Source organism: Etheostoma spectabile, chromosome 8 (assembly GCF_008692095.1).
Source record: "Etheostoma spectabile isolate EspeVRDwgs_2016 chromosome 8, UIUC_Espe_1.0, whole genome shotgun sequence".
Classification (NCBI taxonomy): domain Eukaryota; kingdom Metazoa; phylum Chordata; class Actinopteri; order Perciformes; family Percidae; genus Etheostoma; species Etheostoma spectabile.
In genome coordinates this window covers 14958523-14978003 of record NC_045740.1, presented here as the reverse complement: position 1 = coordinate 14978003, position 19481 = coordinate 14958523, and the positions used below count along the sequence as shown (strand labels likewise).

At 41.6% G+C, this 19481-nt stretch overlaps 1 protein-coding gene across 5 annotated transcripts in view; it reads right to left on the bottom strand.

The window, feature by feature from the left end:
* The window catches only part of LOC116693602 (pleckstrin homology domain-containing family A member 7), a 140853-nt gene that overhangs the window by 9141 nt on the left and 112231 nt on the right, over positions 1-19481 (bottom strand). For 4 of the 5 annotated variants that reach the window (XM_032522654.1, XM_032522655.1, XM_032522657.1 and 1 more), the window contains 10 exons: positions 14205-14386; positions 10824-11372; positions 9903-10449; positions 8419-8502; positions 5443-5496; positions 3934-3999; positions 2237-2317; positions 1567-1716; positions 828-929; positions 347-458 (listed from right to left, as the gene is read on the bottom strand). In XM_032522654.1, coding sequence (XP_032378545.1) covers positions 347-458; positions 828-929; positions 1567-1716; positions 2237-2317; positions 3934-3999; positions 5443-5496; positions 8419-8502; positions 9903-10449; positions 10824-11372; positions 14205-14386 — 1927 coding nt within the window. The remainder of the gene's footprint in view (positions 1-346; positions 459-827; positions 930-1566; positions 1717-2236; positions 2318-3933; positions 4000-5442; positions 5497-8418; positions 8503-9902; positions 10450-10823; positions 11373-14204; positions 14387-19481) is intronic. The other variant, XM_032522656.1, reaches the window with a different exon arrangement.

Below are 19481 nucleotides of genomic sequence, written 5' to 3'. Positions count from 1 at the left end.
GCATTTCTGAACACATTTTCACTGAGAAGTGTAGAAAAACACACATGTAGAAACAGATTTTCAATGAATGTTGCCAGTTACACAATTGCCATTTTCCACACAAAATCTGATCTTTTGAAGCTGATTTCTAAACTGAGACAAAATGATTAGTGTAACCGCAGAGAATGCTTTACCTAAACACTGCAATACAACACGATATGTGGACAATACCAACTGTATTGAGAATCTCTAGTAGCCTATATATTCCGTTAATAGGAAATCCTCTTTCCATCTTTTCCCAATTTAATATCAAACTGCAGTTTTTCTAACAGTGGCATTTCCTGGTTCGATTGCTGTGGTTACCAACCTGGATTCTGGACAGAGTCAATGGTGATCTTGTAGTTGGCTTTGCTGGCACTCAGCCCCCCCATCACGTCCTCGATTCTCCACAGCTCGCGCTTCATCTCAGTTTTCTCTTGCTGCAGTTCAACACATACACGTTTGACTCCATTCATGTTATTTGTTCACTTCTGGTTTGGTTCAACTTGGTTTTCAATGTCACATATTTGGTCATTTATTTAAAAAAAAAGTAAAAGTATAAGTAGCCTGTAAAAAAATTCCTGTCAATGAACTTGCAATGTAAGAACTGAGGAGAGAATTCTTGACATAAGAAAAGAGGACTTGGAAGATATATTGTATGTACAATTCCAAATTATCTGGAGGATTTGGGAACAAACTAAATAGAGACTGTTTAAAAAGCCACAGATTCGGTAAATAAATATGAGAAAAACTATATGCTTAACTGACAAACCAGTGAACCTGCTCTGAGCTGCAGTACCAGGTCTCACCTGAGGGGTGGCGCTGTGGTTCATGTGTGCCTGTAGCACCATCCTCAACTGCTCCATTGATCTCTCCAGCCTGTTGTATTCCTCCCAGGCGTGGGCCATCTCCTGCAACACACACACACACACACACACACACACACACACACACACACACACACACCAACAACACACAACACACCACACACACAACACACACACACACACACACACACACACCGTCTTAGTTTATATATACAGCAGTCTTAAAGTACACCAAGATACACGTAACCTTTTTTTTTTTCTTCTTCTTTTCTTGTAGTTTCTTCCTGTTTTTATATACTAAGTGTTACTATCCTATGCCTTTTTTACTGTAACTCCAACCTGCCTATTGGACTGCAGATGGAAATTAGCCCTTGGGCTACAATCTGGCACATTAACGTGTACTGTTGTGCTTGTTCATTAATGTGCATTGTCCTGAATTCATAAAATAACTAAATAAATAAAATAAAAACCCACATGCATGCCAGAGACATATATGCACTTATCTAAGCCCACTTTATACTTAGACAAAATCATGCTGCCATATGAGATTGTACATACATTTGCCATTGTGTGACATATACATTGGATATACCTGTTGATTTTAGTAAAATATCCTAACAAATATTGTGATAGATTACCACCCTATGTTCCAAGACCATACATACAGTATATTGTGCAAATTAAATAATACACACATGCACATAGACACTGGCATTCATACCGTGGAGAGGCGTGATATTTGGGCCCTGATGGAGACCAGATCTTCCTGCAGAAGCCTCTGCTGGTAGGCTATCTTGTGGGCGTGGGCCGGCTGGTCCAGGTACTGCTCCATCTGCCGGTGGGACACATCCAGTACACTCTCCAGCTTGTCCTGAACGGGTGAGGAGTCATGCAGCAGAAGGTCAACCAAAGCAACTATAAGACCTGCTTCCCTCTGATCTGCTCTAAAAATGTGCACGGGCAGATGACACTGAAACACAAATGCCTCCAGAGGACAGCATGTCACACATGAACACCCATAATATCTCAATTAACTTCTTCTCATTTACCATCAATGGGTCTATATATTGTCTTGTACTTTAATTTATGCAATCGCTTCAGGAATTTAGTCTTTCAGTTGGTTGGTTTAGTCTCGCTTTGCTCTCTCAAAAGAATGTCCTCCATGATGTAAATATTGAATCAAGAAAGAAATCCTTTTTTGATTCTGATAAGCTGATTAAACACACTGATGCGTACCGCAATCTAATCTTTGATAGCTGAATCACCCTCTGTTATCAAACTCCACTGTATAGCGCAAGTTGCAACTGATAGCAGCTCTGGTATTGAATGTGTACCCATCATGTCGAATTCGTGCCTGTTGACTCATCCTATATGACAGGCAGAGTGTTTACCTTGTCCTCCTTCAGGGAGCTGATCCTCGACTCCAGATCCTTGAGGATCTTGTCCTGCTCACACAACCGACTCAACTTCACCTGCAGGGGGAGACACAGAGCTGAGTGGGTGTGGGGGGGAGAGAGAAGCGGTGCATTGTAGGACCTGTGCACTCACAGATAAAGCACTTCTCTCTTGATCACTAAAGTGTGTGTCTGTTAGTTGACCTCTGGTAATGAAGTGGCCCATTTACTTAATTACAACTTGGCCTGGTCTCTGCAGCTGGGGATGAATCAGTGTTTGTACAAGAACACACATCTCGGTGTATGTTTGTAAGTAGCAGATGCGTTTGTACATGTGTTTATGTGCATGTATATACCTCTTTTGGAATGTGTCGAGTGCATGCATACGGGTTAGAAACACTTAATATGCACAGTGCTGTAGTTCCCCGGGTCTCATTCGGGTGTAATTACTGTGAGTGAGCCCATTACACAAAGTGGGTGCTACCCACCTGACACTTTTAATTATAGTGTCAGGGAGGCTCTGTGCCTCGTTAATTAATCCCCGATTAAACTCAGCAACTTGGAGGCAAAGGTTGGATCACTTTATCATCCTGCGGTAAAACAACACAACATTCACGTAGTGAGGTCGTGACTGAACAGCTTGATGTGAACTCGACAGTAGCTTTTATATTCTGTCAAATACATTATTAATTCTGTTGTTGTCTCCATGGCGATGTTGTATTTGGATCTAATCAAATATTCATCACGAACATCACTCATAAATTGTTTAAACTGCTATGTGTTAAAGTAAGCGAGTGAGAAATACTTTCACCGGAGAAATAAGAATGTTTGAAAAACCGCAGGGAATTGTTTGGATTATAAAACTCAAGGAGTTAAGGCATTTACCTATTTTCACTCTGTGTATGCTGTTTGTTGATGATTTCCCCTTTCTTTTCACCCAAAAAAACAAAATAATGTATTATTTTAATCATAGCGAATAAACAGAAATGTTTAAAGGTCCCCTGCCACACGTATTTCATTACTTTGTGGTAATGTTTGAAGTTCTACCATGGACTCCAACATTTTTTGTGTAAAAAAACATCTTGGTTACCTTGTTTCAGTTCATTCTAGCATGGTATAGAAAGCCTGCATGAAGACTTAGCTCCAATTGTGCCAGTTCTCATTAATGAGAACGAGCTGAGCTGCTTGACTCTGATTGGCTAACATCTAGCCAATGAGTGCCTGGCTATCTGCATCCTTTACCTAGCGCAATTGGGCGAGCTCATGAATAGTAATGAGCTCAGGCAACATGACACCAGACTGACCAGCTTTTATAACTAACCTGATTTCTCTTTTCAGTGGCTAGAGCTGACAGAGGAGGTAGCAGTTCATTTTCACATTTACAACATAACACACACACACAAACACACACATATGGACCTAACATCATTTCATGGCAGGGCACCTTTAAACTCCATGTTATTATGTATTAGTACAGTGTGTGATGTCCTACATTTTGTAGGCCAACAGCTTCACTTTTCCTAAATTTAATTGAATAGACATTCAATGAGGTTAACGTTCTTTACGTTTTCATTTAGATACTCACTGACAGACAGACAGGAATGAAAGTATAACCTCCTTGATAGCGTCCGAAGTGGAAGTGGTCTGTATTTACTTCAGCCAACATTTTGAGAAGTTATTGAGCTCGTACTTACGTCCACATCGCTTTCTGCAACCTTGACAGGTTTCCCTGACTCCCTCAGTGTCTGACTTCCAGCTACCTAGAAATAGCAAAAATCAGCATTTCCAGATGTTAGTTGCATGGTAAAACAAAGTGTCTGAAACGTGGTACCATGGTGCTGAAATACAGGAGATAAAGAACACAGAGACGAGCTACAGACTATGGTAGTATAGGAGGCTGAGACAGACTGTCTGTGGCGCATTCTCTTTGCCTCGTGTATATGACAATATGTATGGCACACATAATCAGCTCTTGCCATGAAGAACATAATGACTATGGACACTTTGAAGCCCTGCACAAATTGACTTATCCATAAAACCTCTATATAGTGCATTGTGTCCCCTCCATACAAAAAAGTTACTGTATTTTGTCTGTAAACAGGAAAGGTATTTGTGTTAGGAACACACCCTGGACTGTCTGAGTTCAGGTGCTTACTTTGGGTCTTACAGGGGTTACTGAAACACTTGCGCTGAAAGAAAAAATAATAATATAGACCCCGGGCAGATTTAACAATGAGAAAATCAACACATTTCCTTGATAACAGCTCTTTCTTATGCTTCAGAATGATTAGTTTTGGAGTTTTTGTGTTCAGTAGAGCCCTGTGTTCTTGTCAAGGAGGTGCAGCGTTTCAGAGACGATGGTAGAAGCAGCTGGCTTATCAACCAACGGGGGCACAGCCACAATACATGCACTGCCGAGCCATCACATGCCACTTTTCAAAGCATCGTCAACATCACCAAATGCAATGGGGAGGGGGGGGGGGGGGGGGGGGGGGGAGGGACGGGGGGGGTCGGAGATCACGTGGGAAAAGCATTTGATGCCATTCAAGCCGTAAATGCAGGGCTGTAAGCAATGGGATGGTCTTTCTAGAACAAAGACTCTCTAAACTGTGAACACACACACACACACACACACACACACACACACACACACACACAAAGACTAGACATGTGCCTCCCTAGCACTGGAGAAACATGCATAACTATAAATGTGCACACGAACAGTCACAGACGCACTACATACAACATTATATCTGTTTATACAGTACATATACTGGATACAGATACAGACACACACAGACACACACACACACACACATACAGCTTACGTTCATTAGAGGCCTGAGAGGCCCAGCAGTGCAGTGCAGTAGTAAACTGTGAACTGCGAGGATCAGGGGCTCTAAAGCTCTGATCTGGGAGTCAAAATCACAAAGACACAGAGCCGCAGTCACAAAATGGCGGCTGCTTTCGTGAGAAGAGTTAGAAGTTTACTGGGGATATATTTTGTCCCACACAGATTCCTGAACATCTCTATTTGTGGCCAGAGTGTTAGAAGTCGTCGTCAGTAAGAAACACCAAGAATTTTAGTTTGAGTTAGAAGAATTCCAAACCAGAAAAAACACAGCGGAAATAGAACACTTGAACTAAAGCAGAAGATGAGTTAAAATAACTAACAGGCATCAGGAGACAAACTCTGATCTCACCTTAAGGTCCAAATACTCCAAGTCCTTCTTCAGCTGCAGATAGGTATCATCAGCCTGGAGGGGGACAAATACGGGAGTGTAGATTATGGATTTGTGTTAACAGAAATGAAATAATTCACTATCTGGGGCCTCTGAATCTAAATAAACTTGTGTAAACTGCTGTTATGTCTGTGTCAACATGCATCACACACACACACACACACACACACACACACACACACACACACACACACACACACACACACACACACACACACACACACACACACACACACACACACACACACACACACACACACACACACACAATAATTAATTCATTTATTTTACAAAACACCAGCACAAACCAGATCCATTAGAAGCAGCAGATACTTGATACTTGAAACTGCCCAAAATTAAAAGATTCACACATCAGCAAACCAAATTGACCGACACATCCACAGCCAGCCAGCGGGCAGCCAAAGCATGGGATGGCTTTGTGGACGTCAAAGTTCGAAGCACAACATGCTTATGGACAGTATCACTGGAAGCACGATATGGAAACGGACCAGCCAAGACCAGCACATAGATAAAAAGAGACGGATGGTTCTATGACGGCAGCAGGGCCAGCATTCAAAGATTAACCATGCCCAATGTCACACCACTAAAGCAGGGGAGCTTCTGGGTAGAGGTTGCCACTGATATACAGAGACTTGGCTAATGATGCTGCTGTTGTGTTAACCTTTGTGTTTTAGCTAGTCCTTATCTATCCTGGGATATGTTATTTTTTAGCACTACTTTACATTTAGTTACTGTCGGAACTACCAAATGCAGGATCAACTGGGAGTTACCGGTTGGCCTAAAGCATGATTAATTCTTCTGCGTCAAATCTACGCCGTGGCTACTTCTGAAGGTATATGGAGACACGGTCCCCACGCCAACCCCTACGCCGGCCCCTACGCTGGATCCTACGCCGCAGCCTGATGTGCGTCTCCCGAAAAATATAAATACACGTCGCAGCGTAGCGTTGCATTTCCCCCTACTCATTTCTGGGATCTCCATAAACAACATGAAAGCAAAGAGGTTATTTTTTCCTGTTACAGATTTCTCACCACAATCAGAAAGCACAGGGGAGACACTTTTTTTCTACCACTATTCCTTTAGAGTCGGTACTTTATAAACTTCAGGCAACTAACGTAAGCTACGGCAAAAGTTCTGCATGGAGCCTCCGCAGAGCCATATATCACGCTTGAGAGGCAGTTTAAATGCAAATGGAGATGTTAGTATCATTGAATATGACCTACATAATAAGAAATATTATAGGGAATTTGTATTAAATGCTTGTGTGATTATAGCATATTTGAGATGATGTGTTTGCATAAAAATTAGATAATAAACAGTTGTTGTTGGTCAGATCCCTTGGTGGTGGTGGAGGGATGATGGGGGTGAGTGGGGGGCACTAATGTTGTTTTAAGGTACATAACAGGCATATCAGATCAGTTTTGAATTTAAAGATTATTATATATTTTATGTGGTATTAGGCAGCACAATTGCTGGTTGTGTGTATGCATTTTGATTTGTTGCTTTGATTAGATCCCAAGCCAGGTGCTGCAGGATTGGGGAATACAAGACGATGCACAAAAAAAGTCGTTTAACTGTTACAGTTGAGGAATTCAACTGCTTTCACTGGAATGACTTGAAATGTCACTTTTTTATACCACAGATATCCATCTAGAATATTTTTAAATATCGTCTGTACTTCACAACCTGAGCTGACAGTGGCAAGACAGAAGTGCCACGAGGTTAGAAATCATCCTCTGAGGACTAAGATTACCCCCTCAGCAAAACCAGTAATTACTTTTCACTAACTCTTGTTAAAAATAAAATTGTTGGAAAAAATTTAATTGTAAGGGTCTCTTAAAAATGATTATTTGATCAAATATTTCACTCTGGACCAAAGTGTAGGACAGACAGATTGATGTGTGGACAAATTGACAGTATTACCCAAAGAACATAGAATGACAAAGAATAATGGACACAAATAATTACCTTTCTCAATTAAAAATGTTGAAAATTCAGAGTACAAAACATATGTATAAAAAATACTGAAAGAAATATAACTATTTAAGTGTAAAGCAGCTTTGCAATTTGTGCAGTGGCAACCTCTACTAGCCCACGGTAAAATGAGGGCTGGCTGACATGCCGTGGGGAGCCCCCACCTGGCTGTTGCAATGGCCCAGGGGAGCTGAGAGGCCCACATGTCCAAGGTGGGAGACCGGAGAGGGGCTGGAGCTGAGGAGGGGGCTGGTGCTAGTGGTGGTAGTAGTAGTGAGGAAGTGGTTGTGGTGGTAGGACTCTTTGGGACCGTTGAGCCTCTGCAGCTGGGTGAACGCGTGCTGACGTGCGGAGGCCATCTTGGCCTGATGCCGACGCAGCTGAATGAGGAGCAGGGTGAGCTCCTCGGGCTGTCAGGCACCACAGGACATTACATCTGGCATTAAAAACTGACCACACCAAACTTCTACTGGGTTAAAAAGGTAAACTTGCATTCACAGCACCAGTAGCAGCTTCTTTATGCGACTGGCTGGTGGCCAAATTGAACAAGCAGAACAGCAGCTTAATTAAGGAGAACTAATGGTGTTGAAACAAAAAGCAGAACTCACACACTGTAGATGACAGGCAATGTCTCCCAAATGTTCAGCTACAGCCAACTGGCTCGTGTCGACAAAAGGCTAATTGAGATTTGTTAACATTTTGTTGTAGAGGAGAATAAACGCTCTTCTTGTGACTGATTTCTTTAGTGGCAGCGTGAACACACTGTGAGAAACCTTGCTGGGCTCTGGAAGTAGACTGCCGGAAGAGGACAGGCCTAATAAGCCTTCAAAGCTTCTGCTCCAAGTTCCAAATAGTGTTGAATCCATGTCTACTGTCTGTTTGTTCAAATATTAATATTTGCAATGCAGTGAAGTATTTTTTGTTTAAATGTGTAAGACGTACCGTTTTGCCATGAAGGCTGGGTGCACTGACTGTGTGTGTGATGTAGCCAGATGGAGGCATTGACCGTCTCTCGATAGTAGCACCCTGACAACACATAAACACATTTTACATACATACATACATACATACATACATACATACATACATACACACACACACACAGTAAATACAGTACATACACACACACATACACACTACATACATACTGTGTATACACACATACACACACGCAAGCACACATACATACATACTGGACACACACACACACGCACACACGCACACACACACACACACACACACATTTACTGTACACACATACACACATACTACCATACTGTAAATACATACATTCATACATACATACATACATACATACATTCACTGGAGTTTAGAAAATGACATTCAAAAAATCTAATTGAATGTCATTTACAACACCAAATATTCAAAATTATGAAGAATCGGCTATCATAACATAAGTTCTATTTTGCCAATGGCTAGAATTCTTTCTTGTTTAAGAGGATACAATGTTTCACATGACCTTGATAACAAAACACTGATTCTTTGTTAGCTCTGGGCAAAATTGAGTTGCTTGTGGTTGTGGGAGAGTGGGTGTACATTTGCATATTTGTGTCTTTTCCCTCAACTTCAAAAATGTAAATGGCAAATACTAATGGAACTGCCTATCCTTTCTCAGTTTGAATAAATGTCCTTATATACTGTATATACTAAATACGGTGTATTGTATGTTAAATAGTATGCATACTGTACATCTTCAATATAGGTTTAAGTTAACAGTTTGACTGACTTTTTGACTGTTGGCTGATCCGGTTGAAGTAATTTAACAGACGGAATGCCGTAAGGATATGTCTGCCATTGTGCCCCGAGGCACTGAAACAATTATTTACTTCAGTGGAGCACGGTTCCAACATCCGCCCACACTGTCAAAATGACTGACACTGTTCTGGATGAGAAACTATTCCATTTGATATTTTGCACTCCACAGTGGAAAAAAAAGCGATAATGGTTCAATATCTGGTAAGACCACAAACAGGCAAGATGGATCAGTTTCATACAATTAACAGAATACAGAGACATGGACAAGAGTGTGAGGTTAATGTGCATAATGCAACTTTGATGCCAAAAACCCCATCCTTTCCTGCTTAATTGAAAGTTAAAGTAATTCCCGTGATTGAGAACTGTCTAATTTGCCAATGAAACACACTGTCCACAGTAAGTACAATAGACTACAAAAACTATGTGTCTAGAGAAAGCTGATCTCTGTTGTTAATAGATTTTTCTTTAATTTCTTGTCCTTTTGGGATGCATCCCAGACCATGTGTGGACAACAGGCTAAAATAGTTGTGTACAATGCAATCCAGAATTGCCTTTAAAATAAAAATGGGAGTAATGTTTCAGTTAGTTACACCTTGTGTCGTTTGCAACAAACATGCAAGATTGACTGCCTTTATCAGACATTATTTTACCTTAAGCATCTGAGATTTTGTCCTGCGGGGGGAAACAGCGAAGGGGATGTCCACCACCGATCTATCACCCACAGGCCTGACTGTCACCCGTTCAGCTGGCGTGTGCGGCTTTCGTGTTGGCGACAGGGTTCTGCTGGAGCCAGGCGGCGGCCCTGGTGGAGGGATGTCTGCAGATGAAGGTGGCACCGACACACAGCGGGGCGGTCCTTCGGACCTGGGTGCTGAGGATGAGAGAGGCACAGTGGATGGGGGGCGTGGGCCAAACGGGTAGTCCGGGGCCGGGGTGTAGAGTGGCGCTGTGGGGCTGCCGTGACGGTACTGGTGGCGCTGCTGCCACTCGTACAGCTGCCAGACGGTGTTGGGCCCCGGGTCAGGGGTGAGACGGAAGTGGCTGAGGCGGTCCTGGGCGTACTTGTACTCGCCAAGTCGGGCGGGCGTGGGGCTCTGGCGAGGAGTCTTTGGCAGGGTCTGATATGCATCTATGGAGGTGAACCTGTGCTGGGTTGGGGGTGTGCGTCGAGGGAGGGTGTTTTCTCTGGATGGGGGGCTGTTGAGTAAAAACAGTAGGACACAAAACTATGTACAATTTCTTGAGCTACACATGGGGAAAATGTTTGATATATTGTACTATTTCTTAACAATAACAAGCTCTATATCTTTTAAATTGATTCCCTGAGTTCAGAAATAAAACACTTTGCTGTGCAGACCTGATGTGTTCACATACATGTTCAAACTGCAAGCAAAGCTCACGATAGGGAGCTCTACACTATATATTTATTTATACTTTTGGTGTCATTTTACCATGTCTATATGGTGCATAGTCAGCAAACATTAAATGATCAAATTAGACAAATATATTTGTAATCATGTGTATTTACATACAACAAAACAAATAGTTTAAGACAGATCATAGTGACCTACCCTTTGTGGTCAGCCTTCTGAACTTTGACCCACTGCTCCACTTGCTCCAGAGCACTTCTCCTGCGCACCAGCTTGTGTGTGTCAGCAGGGGGCGGCGCTGGGGCCCTCTGGTATGTCCCCGCTGCGATCCCGTTGGGCTCCAGGATGGGGCTGGGCGTGGAGACGAGGCCGTTCCTCGTGCAAACGCTGGAAGGCAGCGTCGAGGCGGCTCGAGACGGTGCCCGGGATGGGACCCTGGACACAGGCGCTGAGGCCGACATGTGCTCTAACAGTGGGAGGGCAGAGGGTGCAGGGTTGGAGGGGAGGGACGTGTGTGTGTCCATTTCCAGTGCTGTACTTCCTATGGGTTGCTCGGAAATGGTGGTGGCAGGAGAATCTTTGTGGAAGCTGCAGCGTTCATCTGCATCACGGCGAACGGGCTCCAGGAGAACCTCGTGGATGATGGGTCTTATGGACTCAGAGTCTGTGCTCTTGTGGTTGTTTACGTGGTTCGTCTGCGGGACAGCCTGCAGCTGCAACCTGTTAGACGTCTCGAAATTGTCAGATGGTCTGTGGAGAGAAGAGATTACAGGAAAAGCCTGGATGAATGCTAGCCTTTTACACTCCTACTTTTTGTAACTTTCTCTTGAACGTCGAACGTGAGAGTTTCAATCCTGAGTGAGACAGGAAAGGAAGGAGAGGAGCTACATCAGACATGTGCGAGCCAGGGGAAAAGGAAAAACTAACAAAGGCAGCAGGGAGGAGAACAGAAGGTAAAATGAGATGGGGAGGATAATGTTTATTCTCCTGTTTGGCACCCAACCCTTACTTTGAAATTTTTGATTATACCCACACAACACAAGAGAACCAGATGAATAACTACAGCTGACAGCCGATTGTTTTCCTTAAACTTCTCAAAGGGACTTCAGTGGCTTTTACTTCCCTGATATGCCATGGAGATCTTGTTCCACCATTTCAGGGGTCTTTGTTCTGCTGAACTGAGTTTGAACTAGAGGACTGTCACTGAAAGGACACTTACAGGCCGTTTTAAAGCAGGGCAGATGACAAGCAAAGCTATATTTAAACTCCTTTTTAATTAAATCCCCTGTGACATAAGAAATGTTCAGGTCTCTGAAATTCAATAAACCACACACAAGTTTACTCCCATCTGGAGATGAGATCATATTTCGCAACTAACTCTTTCGAGCCACGCAGTTCAAAGTATGTATTCTATATATATACCCATTAGCAGCCCCTGTGAGTTGATCATGTGACAGCAAAAATGCAAAAGGCAGAGCAGTATGTCCTGTATGTATCTTACCGGCCGGCGTCTGAATATGGAGAGTCTACCCCAGTTCATGCAAGTCAAAATGTTACATTTCAAGCCAAAAGGAATACTTGGAATTGAAGGTGTTGGTAAATATTTATGAAAAAGGCTTGTGAACGGGCAAACTTCACTGAAGCCTCTGTGTTTACAGGCTTGTGGCGATGCGTAATGGGCTCTAGGTGCTTAAAAAAAAAAAAAAATCTGTCTTTGGTACAGCCAATTTGTTTTTTTCTGTCATGGTCAAAAAATCATGGCAGAGAATTGTGATATCAAATTCTAAGCAAAAATTGTGATTTACATTATCCATCGAATCGTGCCGGCCTATAATTTAACAACTAAACACGTTACACACTGGACCTTTAAGAAATTAATTAAAAAGGTGCTGACATTCTCCCTGCCAGCAGCTGGTGTCTGAAGATAGTCAATATAAATTAGCGCTAGTTGACTGGTTAGTCCCTATTAGATTGTGTTGAATTCTAAATTTCCCTTGGGACCAATACATTATCTATCAACCAAATCTAAATGAGGCTCAGAAGGCATTTTCATTAATTTTAAGAGTAGTTTGTTGCTAGCAATGCATCCCATCACTGTACAATAAATGTAAGAAAATGTGTTTGCATATTGTAAAAGTATCTAAACTCTTGAAAAAGACATGGTACATGCCAGCAAATAGAAACACTGTTATAGTATATTCAATAAGAAAATACTAAAACAGTGGTTTAAAAACGTCCCAATTGGAAGTGTCTTCATTTAACAATTCTGCCATTCATTAGCAACTGGTGTAGTCTTGTGGGATTTCCCCTTCCAAACACTATAAATGAACGAGCTGCGGGTGTCTGAGGCTGCCAATGATTGTTGGGATGTATTTGATCTGCCACCTCCCTCCGTTAACATATGAATAATACATGGAGAAAGCAGCTGCTTGTTCAAAAGCAGCATTTCACAACACCAGAATGTACTCTGTGAAAGTAGGCAGACGTTAAGAAAATACACTACGCTCATGTGCTATGGCTTGGGGACTGACACAGAGCTGTTAAAGCTGTAAACAGCGGAGTGGGATGTTTTAACATGAATCGTTTATAGTGACAAGATGAATGGCAACACTTTCTAGGAAATATGTATTTATAGGATATAACAACTGTAGCTATATATACGCACATATAATGTTTTATGGATGCTTGAAAGTATTTATAAACAATATAGAGTATAATAATATATTCCACACTGCATTGTTTATTCTAAATTTTAGAACATAGGCTGTAAGAATGTTTGGGGGTTTGAACATGATTAAGAGTAAAAAAAAGAAGAAAAAAAATCATTTCTAAAAACCAAATTTTTTACAACATTTCAGAAGCCTCATTAACTGGATAGCTATAATCAATTAAGTTTAATGTCAAAACTACATTTATTTTACAAACACAGGACAAAGGCCTAAACTAAGTAGTAGCAATTGAACTTGATTAACAGGTGATCTCTGGGAAGTGTAGTACATAATCGCCACAGCACTGTAAAATACGCATGGTACCAAAGACGGACTGATGAAAGAAGAACTTTGTAATTCTAATTTTAAGGTGGTGAATGTATGTGTGTGTTAGGTGTCTGTATATATTTCATTGAATTAGAGTATGTGTAAGTTTGTGTATGTTTTTCAGTCAGGCCTACACTAGTGATTACTAGTGAAATCCCAATTAAAATTGGGACATTAATCAACTTTATATCTCAATAAAAATACAAAAGGGGAAAACAGGAATGTAGGAATCAAAATACAGACAACAGACACAAGGGGGAGCTCATGCTGTAAGGTGGAAAAAACAATGTTTGTCAGTAGAAACAGAAAAAGTAAAGATCTGGAAATTACTGTTCTGGGAAAAAGTGTTTGTTAAATAGGCAAGTGACTGAATGTACTCATTTAGTTATGGACCTCTTGAGTATGCCGCTGGGGTTCTACAGCTGCCTGGTTTAGGGCAATAAAGGTAAGGTGTACGCTGTGTGTTCAGTTGGTTTGATGACATGAACTGTGTGTGTGTGTGCGTGCGTGCGTGCGTGCGTGCGTGTGCGTGCTTGTACGGCCCTACCTGATGAGTGTGTTGCTGTGGTTCTGCATCAGCGTGGCCTGGTTCATGGCCCTCAGCCAGGTGTTCATGTCCTCCTGGGTGTCAGCACTGAAGTAATAAGTCCGCATCCCAGTGTGCTCCGCCTGCGAGCCAATCACAGAGCTCTGCTTGTAAATGTACGAGCGCATACCAGTGTGGCTAGCCTATGGGAAGAGACAAGAGGCTAGGTCAGTGTCGTGGTCAGAGAGCCAGAGAGAGATCAGCTGAGAGCTTCAGCCTTGGTCAAAGAGACAGGGAGATATCATGCTGTCCAACAAGAGAAACAACATCAAGGGCCACATAAGCATCGACCGATAAAGAGAGAGGCAATGAAGGCAACCACACAAAAGAAATACAGAGACAAAAATGCGAGCCAGTTATGACCAACAAAGCCACAACCTTTGACCAATGAGAGCAAAGATAGAAAATGTGAGCGTCAGAAAAAAAAGGACCCCAAAGTTTCCTCACAAACATGTTCTTTTCCTGCTATTACAGCTTAGAAACCTACTAAGAACATAGGGCACATAACAGTTTGCACACTCATAAAGAGTAAGGTTGTAACAGCTTTTATATCTTTTATATCTCTATGGTATATCTCGCAAAATAAGAAAGTAACATCAGTTACAGCGGTCTGGCATGAAAAGGCAGCTCTGCAAAGAGGCAGTGTGAAAGGCAAGCCTGATTAGACACCATGAAAAGCTAATTGTAGTCTGTGATTTAAGTGCTGAGCTCATGACAGGCATATTCAAATTTAAGATTAATATGTCTTTGTATGCACAGTAGAAAGGGCTATTAGCCATTGATCTAATACACTGTTGTTGGTGTGTGACAGTCGAGAGCACATCTGCACCATTTTATCATCGGGATGGACATAAAGACACAGTGTGTAGAATATCAAAAGAATCTATAATAAACTATACTGAAGGAAACATTGGGATGTGTGAACTATTTCAAGCAGAGCCAACACGGGTGAGACACATACTCAAAAATACTATCAGGTCTACTATTGTGGAGTGTAGTCTGTGCACCTGTAGGGGAACTTTTGTTTACAATGTATCAAGTTACACCCATGTCATCATTATTAACTCATGTTACATGGCATACTATGTCTCAATATTATCATGTAATTAGGGTTTCTATTTTAAACCTCGCTGTAGGCCAGTGTTAGACATCAGCTGTTTAAATCTGTGTTCAGTGCATCCAAACAATGGATACAGTTTGAAGCAGGGGTCTTCAACATTTTTGAAGCCTAAGACCACTTAACTGAAATTGAGATGGATCAGGGAGCCCCTATTAACCTAAAACTGACCTTAACCTCAAATAAGTTGCATAAAAAACAAGGCCTAAAATAACGTGTAGGGCGGCCTAAAGCCTAAAAGCCTAAAAACTTTTAGAGCAAAAAATACTAAGTTATAAAATCAATAATTGTTGGCATGATATTATAAATCATCTTTTCCTGTTAGACGTGGTACAATGAATCCCTAGGATTAGCTGTATCTGTGGATGGCTCCATTGGTGAGTAAATTATAGGCCGGTTAGCCTATCATTACTGTGTTTTTTCCCACAAATGGGCTGATTTATATTTGCTAATAATATGTTGGATTCATTTTCATACATTTAAATTTTTGAAAAAAACTTTAAACAAAATTAACAATAACTTGGTGGAGTTACTCTGGAGTAACTCAGAGGACCCACTACGGGTCCTGAACCCTCTGTTGAAGATCCCATCCCTGGTTTAAAGTGAAAGTGGTCGTTCATAGTGACAAACCATAAACTGTATAATATTAATGGACAGAGCATGGGTGACGTCACCCATTGGTTAGTGGAGATCTGCTATAAATTGTCCAGTTTGCCGTTACGGGCGCAGTCATCCTGGTTGCGGATGTGCCGATTTTGGACGAGAGGGAGGAGCCCTTACACTCTGCGTTACGTCGCACACTTTCACTGGCAATCACATCATAGCCACGCCCTAAAACACCCCCTGCTTTATCGGCAATTTTAAAATCAACGAGACCATTATTCCAAACAATGAACATCATTCTGTATTACGGAAATCTTAAAACAATTTTCAATTGGACCATTAAGAGGTAATAAATCATGTGAGAAGTTGGTCACTTTCTCATAGACCTCTACAGAAACCGACCTCCTTCTGCAACCGCATGTGTCGCCGCCTGCTGGAATTCAGACAGAATGCAGGTTTAAGGCACTTCCGCAATTGCAACACTTTTCCGAACCTGAGGCTTTGTCTATTACTATTAACAGTCTATGTGACAAACCCACAGAGAATTATCCCCCGATTCCGCAACTTTTCGTTTTAATGTCTTTCAGCTTATTGTTTTGGAACACCCATCATCCTCGTTTTAGCCGTTTTTAGCAGAAGAGCTCCTTATAACCTAGCATAAAGTTCCTGACAAGCACCAAACTGCCAATTTAGTAACTACATAGACTGAACATGGACCATCACAGAGCTAAAAAGACACTAAAGGTTAGACTTATTTTCATCAGGTGGCCAGAAACACGTCTTCAAGTGAACGTTAATGTTGCTCTGTGTCTCGTAGAAATGTGTAAATAACCAGCTGTTTGCTAACCTTTTCACTATCCCACTTTATAAGGTAATAATATTTCCATGTTTACAGTTCCACTTCCCCCGTGACGAAAAAAAATCTGTAAACTTCGCTGTAACTTACCATTTGAAGTTCCTACTTTCTCTCCATCTACTGGAGTGCCTTTCTCTGCGTCCCAGAGACCACGTGAAAATAGTTATATTCAAAAGGATATTCACTTTGTGTAGTTTGAGAGCAGTAATACTAGTGATAGCGCAGTAACTGTAGGAAAGGCAGTTTTTTTTTTCCTTTAGCCATCGAGACATGAGAGCTGTTTCTTTCTTAAAAAAACAAACATGTTTCTGAACGCTTTCTAGTCTATTGAGACTACCATCAGTAGAGATGTTGGTACCTCTGCTTCTCCAACCAGATTTATGTGAGTCCAGAGAGAAGTCCTGGAGAGGCTGACGCCAAGACGTTCACTGTTTGATAATTTGTATAGGCAGAAAATCTTCCTGTGACTGAACTCATTTTCTGGCTGTACTAAAATTATCTCAACGTGATGTTAATAATGATATTATAATTGGCTAGCTGTCCACAGGGATAACAAAACACACCATCTAACCACAGAAATGGCCAAGAAATCCAAGGAACAGTACATCACTAACAGCTGCTTAATTAATAGCGCATAAGTGTTCTTTTTCCTTGATAAAGATGCTCTTGCTGTGAAAGTGGGGTTATTAGAGGCCCTTTTAAAGTGAGTTACACTCCACACTGAGGACAGCAGATCTATAAATGTCCTACTTTGCCCTTTCCTTCCTTCCTTCCTTCCTTCCTTCCTTCATTCAGTGTTTCAGTGGCTGGGATCGGAAGACAAACGAGAGCACCCACTCAACAACAGATGCATGCATTTGAAAAGTAATTAAACGCTAAATATTCCCTACCCTAATTCATTCACTGAATAATAAATGCAGGATAATAAGTGTGTGGTGGGATCTGCAGCGGCTGCAAACATTTCACGTTAATTTCTTTATTTGGTTTACATTGGGATGAAATAAGATGCGATTCCTCAGCAATTTGGCTTCTTGTGTGCAGCCGGACAATCGGAAACACACAAAACGCCACACCCACTCGGGTATTATAATGTAGCCACGTTCATGAATAATGCAAACAAAAACTGTCACTCCTGCTGTTCTATCTCTGATACTATAATGTCTGAATAAACCCCAGCACACAGATACAGACATGTACACAAACATAAATGCTCCCATTCCTGCACCCTGTCTAGGTTCCCTAACAGCCGCCCTCTGGGAACACTGCCGTCTGGCTGCTCAAACAAACTCATTTCAGTGGCCACTGCTGAGCACAAATAAAATTACAAACTATAATTTCCTTACTCACCATGCTCAAGTATGTACTCGATGCTGAGCCTGGTACATTATAAAGACCTGGGAGTTGATTGCACCGCTCACTTGAGCCGTTCAATTCCTAATAAACCTTGTGCAGTTGCTCTTCAGTGATGTTAAAACAATTCATTTAGTGCCTACAAATGACTTCAATACCACATAATCGATAAAGAGGTTAGTGGTTTTGCTACAGTGGTGCTGATATTCTTTTCTACCAGCTAGTTCACATTATTTTCCTCCCGTGCAAATGAATTCCACATTAGATGTACTGACTGTGCAGAAACCTGGATTCTAATGAACTTGGTCGGTGGTTTCCGATCATGCGTCAGGGCTACACAGATGTGCATCTGAACCCAACACTCAAGCAGCTAATTACACTGATTACTTCATGTATTGGAATACTAGCAACAGTACACTGTAACTACTGTAAAAGCTCTAATCCTACTGTAAAAAGCATATAACTTAATAAAAGGTATCATTTATATGTATTCACAAATCACAAATTATAAAAATATATATATATATATATACAATTTGGTCCATTGCAAAAAAAAGGTGTTCTCCCTCTGGGGGTCTTGACATTTGATGAGTAGATGTGATTTGTAATTCTGTGTCCCTGAAGGCTTTCGGATCACCTAAATCAGCTGGAGTAATGTTACCTACCCAGAGGAACCACTACCCACAGGAAAACAACAGATGTGGACCACGCACAGGACTCAGTCAGCCTGTCACTGTCAGGCATGAAGATGTGTTCAGAGGAGAGGAAACAGGCATGGAAACTACTTAGCAAACACTCATCTTAAAAAAACGGATATATCCGAAAACACCATAAATATTCTTGGCGAAAGGAGTAACAGCATCCTCAGGAAGCAGCTGTCAAAACACGTCTGCTCACTCACCATCAACATTCTGACAGCCTCTCATAGCTACAATGGGACAGGCCTCTTGATGAGAAACAGAGGACTGCGCCGCTAGTCAGATTTTTCGACACGTGAGGAGATATTTAGGCATGCATGTGCAGTGCAGAGAAACAGACCCACACTTGTACTGTAATATGTTGAATTCAAACCCTAAGCTTTAACCAAAGACTACCTCTGATAGTTAGTTACCCTTATTCCAAAAGAGAATACTGTCCAAAACTGACTTCACATTGCAGACAATGTCACAAAGTACAGTACACACCTGTGACCTCCACCAGACCATAATCGCATTTAAAGGCCCTGTCGATATCAATCTCATAATCATCAGCTTTGATTTTTCCCTGTTTTAGTTACATCAGAACACACAGACACACACAGACACACACAGAC